Source organism: Triticum urartu, unplaced genomic scaffold (assembly GCF_003073215.2).
Source record: "Triticum urartu cultivar G1812 unplaced genomic scaffold, Tu2.1 TuUngrouped_contig_5607, whole genome shotgun sequence".
Taxonomy (NCBI): Eukaryota; Viridiplantae; Streptophyta; class Magnoliopsida; order Poales; family Poaceae; genus Triticum; species Triticum urartu.
This window is the reverse complement of record NW_024116295.1, coordinates 11,004-14,416: the sequence shown is the minus strand read 5'-3', so window position 1 is coordinate 14,416 and position 3,413 is coordinate 11,004. Positions and strand designations below refer to the sequence as shown.

Genomic DNA, 3,413 nt, shown 5'->3' with positions numbered 1-3,413 from the left:
TGCACCGCCGAGCCGCGCGCCACCGGCATCGTCTGGTCCGTCTCCCGCGACGTCACCAGGTACGCGGCCCTTCTCAATGAGCCCGGCGAGGTCGCGGTGTACCTTGGCAACCTCCTCGACAAGACCTACACGGGCGTCTACCACGTCAACCTCACGCTCCACCTCTACTTCCACCCTGCGCCGCCGCCGCTCACGCAGCACGCCGATCTGATCGTGCCCATCTCGAGAAGCTTGCCTCTGAACGACGGGCAGTGGTTCGCCGTCCAGAACGCCACCGACGTGCAGTCCAAGAGCCTCTCCATTCCGTCGAACACCTACCGGGCGGTCCTTGAGGTATCCGTTTCCTTCCACTCCAGCGATGAGTTCTGGTACACGAACCCTCCCAATGAGTACATTCAGGCCAACAATTTGTCCAGCGTTTCTGGCAATGGTGCGTTTCGGGAGGTTATTGTTAAAGTAGATGACCATATCGTCGGTGCTGTTTGGCCGTTCACTGTCATCTACACCGGCGGCGTCAACCCACTTCTCTGGCGGCCAATCACCGGCATTGGCTCATTCAATCTGCCTACCTATGACATTGATATCACGCCATTCTTGGGCAAGCTCCTGGACGGCAAGGAGCATAATTTTGGGTTTGCTGTCACCAATGCATTGGATGTGTGGTACATCGATGCCAATTTACATCTGTGGCTGGATCACAAGAGCAAGAAAACAGTCGGGAGCTTGATCAGCTATGATGCTCCGGCACTGGCACTGAATTTGGACTATGGGTTCAGTGGGCTGGATGGTAAGTTCGTCACGGGCGCAAGCCGGCATGTCTCCGCAACCGGGTCGGTGAAATCATCATACGGGGAGGTGACCACAACTTTCTACCAGAGATTTAGCTATGTTAACAGCAATGTATATAGGAGCAATGGCACTGTGCAAGTGGTGAACCAAACGATTGATGCAAAGTCTGGTGTTTTTGTCAAGGATACTTCTGCTGTTCTTCTCTCAGAGGAGGTTCACAAGGTGTTTCCGCTGTATGTCTACACTGGAACATCAGACCAGGTGGGTGATGAGTACTCATTGATTTCGCTTGTCAAATTGGGCATCAACGAGAAGAGTGTTTCGGGTGGGAAGCTAGGGTTCTCGTACCGCTCTTTGCGGAATGCACAGTCAGCACGCGGCACAATGAAGGTGAAGAAGAATTTGGTGGTTAGTGGTTTGGGGCAGACACATCAGGTGTACAAATATATGGGTACTGATGGATGCTACTTCAGGGATGTGAGCAGCAAGAATTACACTATAATTTCTGACAACTCTGGTGATTCTTGCTCAAAGGGATCGCCGTCTAGTGGTGTCAAATTTTCCTCCAATAAAAATCAACCAGCTAGGAAAAGGTTGCTGAAACTTTAACTGGGAAGGTGTGCAACTGAATTATCTATCGTTCAGTTTACTTTGTCTCTCCACTCGAGATTGTTAGGTTAGATTATCGTTCATGTACTAGGTAAGAAATTTGTTTGAAATTATCTCTGCAAGCATCCCACTTTGTAAGTCTTCTAGTACAAGACAACTTTCTCTTCTGGAATGTATATAAATCAATAAAAGTGGCGCTTGGGTTTCAAAATATTCCAACTACTCCCTCTGTTCCTAAATACATACAAGTCTTTTAGAGATTCCAATATAGACTACATACGGGGCAAAAATGAATGAATCTACACTCTGAAATATGACTATACATCCGTATGTAGTTCGCATTGAAATAGATGCAATCAAATATTTCTGAACTTATCAACCGGAGAAGTATAAAGAGACTGGTTTCCTTTTTCCCTGCTCGTACCATGAGCATTCAGCATCCAACTCAAGATTTGCAATAGGGTTGATGGCACAGGAATGAGATTTTTCCTTTTTCGGATGAGCTAAAGACAATATTGCCAACTCGGTCTTTTGGGTTCTCTACTTCTCTGTCTAAATAATGTAGCTTGCTGTTGAAAAAAAATGCGCAATTTAAATGGCCAGTTTTTTGCTTTTGACAGAAAATTGTTCCACAAAAACAGGACAGAATCCGAAAATTTTTATGAAGAAAAATTGAACCCATAAATTTGTATTGTCGAGGTGTCTAAATAATCACTTGCACTCCACAGATATGCACTCGTGCTTAAAATTGATTTGTTTTCTCAGCACTTCTCTAACCACCTAGCATCGTAGTTGGCTATAAGAGAGCATGATTGGTTTGATGCCAAAAATTGCCATGTCAAAATTTGGCAAATGTTAAATATTAGCTAGTGATTGGTTGGTTACCGTTTTCCATTTTGGCCAAGCTCACAAAAGTTGCCAAGATAAGTTTCTAAATTTTGGTAACTTTTGATTTTAATTACCAATTGTTGCCTTGTCAAATGTTGCATTAAATCAACACTACTAGAAAAAGGCCTACTAATGGCACATCAGTTTTGCCTACTAATGACGCACTACTATTATTCTTTACTAATGGCGCCATTAGTATTTTTTACTAATGGCGCCACTAGTATCACGTCACTAGTATTTTTTACTAATGGCGCACCAGTAGTAATATTTTTTTCAATTTTAAAAAAAAATTCAATTTTTTTATTTTTTTTCTTAATCTCGGGTCACTATGGCTTAATTTCGAGTCAATATGCTTAATCTCAGGTCAAATCATACTCTGTGGTCAAACTTCTCGAAAGGTCACCCATAAATTGAACCCATAAATTTGTATTGTCGAGGTGTCTAAATAATCACTTGCACTCCACAGATATGCACTCGTGCTTAAAATTGATTTGTTTTCTCAGCACTTCTCTAACCATCTAGCATCGTAGTTGGCTATAATAGAGCATGATTGGTTTGATGCCAAAAATTGCCATATCAAAATTTGGCAAATGTTAAATATTAGCTAGTGATTGGTTGGTTACCGTTTTCCATTTTGGCCAAGCTCACAAAAGTTGCCAAGATAAGTTTCTGAATCGTGGTAACTTTTGATTTTAATTACCAATTGTTGCCTTGTCAAATGTTGCATTAAATCAACACTACTAGGAAAAGGCCTACTAATGGCGCATCAGTTTTGCTTACTAATGGCGCACTACTATTATTCTTTACTAATGGCGTCACTAGTATTTTTTACTAATGGCGCCACTAGTATCACGCCACTAGTATTTTTTACTAATGGCGCACCACTGGTGCGCCATTAGTATACCAGATACTAATAGCACACCAGTAGTGCGTCATTAGTAATATTTTTTCATTTTTTAAAAAAAATCATTTTTTTATTTTTTCTTAATCTCGGGTCATTATGGCTTAATCTCGAGTCAATATGCTTAATCTCAGGTCAAATCACACTCTGTGGTCAAACTTCTCGAAAGGTCACCCATCCTCACACTACTTCAAGATAAGTTTTCCATTTTGGCCAAGCTCACAAA

General features: G+C 42.3%; 1 protein-coding gene across 1 annotated transcript; it reads left to right on the top strand.

Annotated features, from left to right (window-relative positions):
* On the top strand, positions 1 to 1,615 carry LOC125529450 (peptide-N4-(N-acetyl-beta-glucosaminyl)asparagine amidase A; the record flags this gene model as incomplete). Its single annotated transcript, XM_048693858.1, is given in 1 exon segment — positions 1 to 1,615. A coding segment is annotated over 1 exon segment (1,398 nt), but the record flags the coding sequence as incomplete, so codon positions are not given.
* Between the last annotated feature and the right edge of the window lie 1,798 nt (positions 1,616 to 3,413).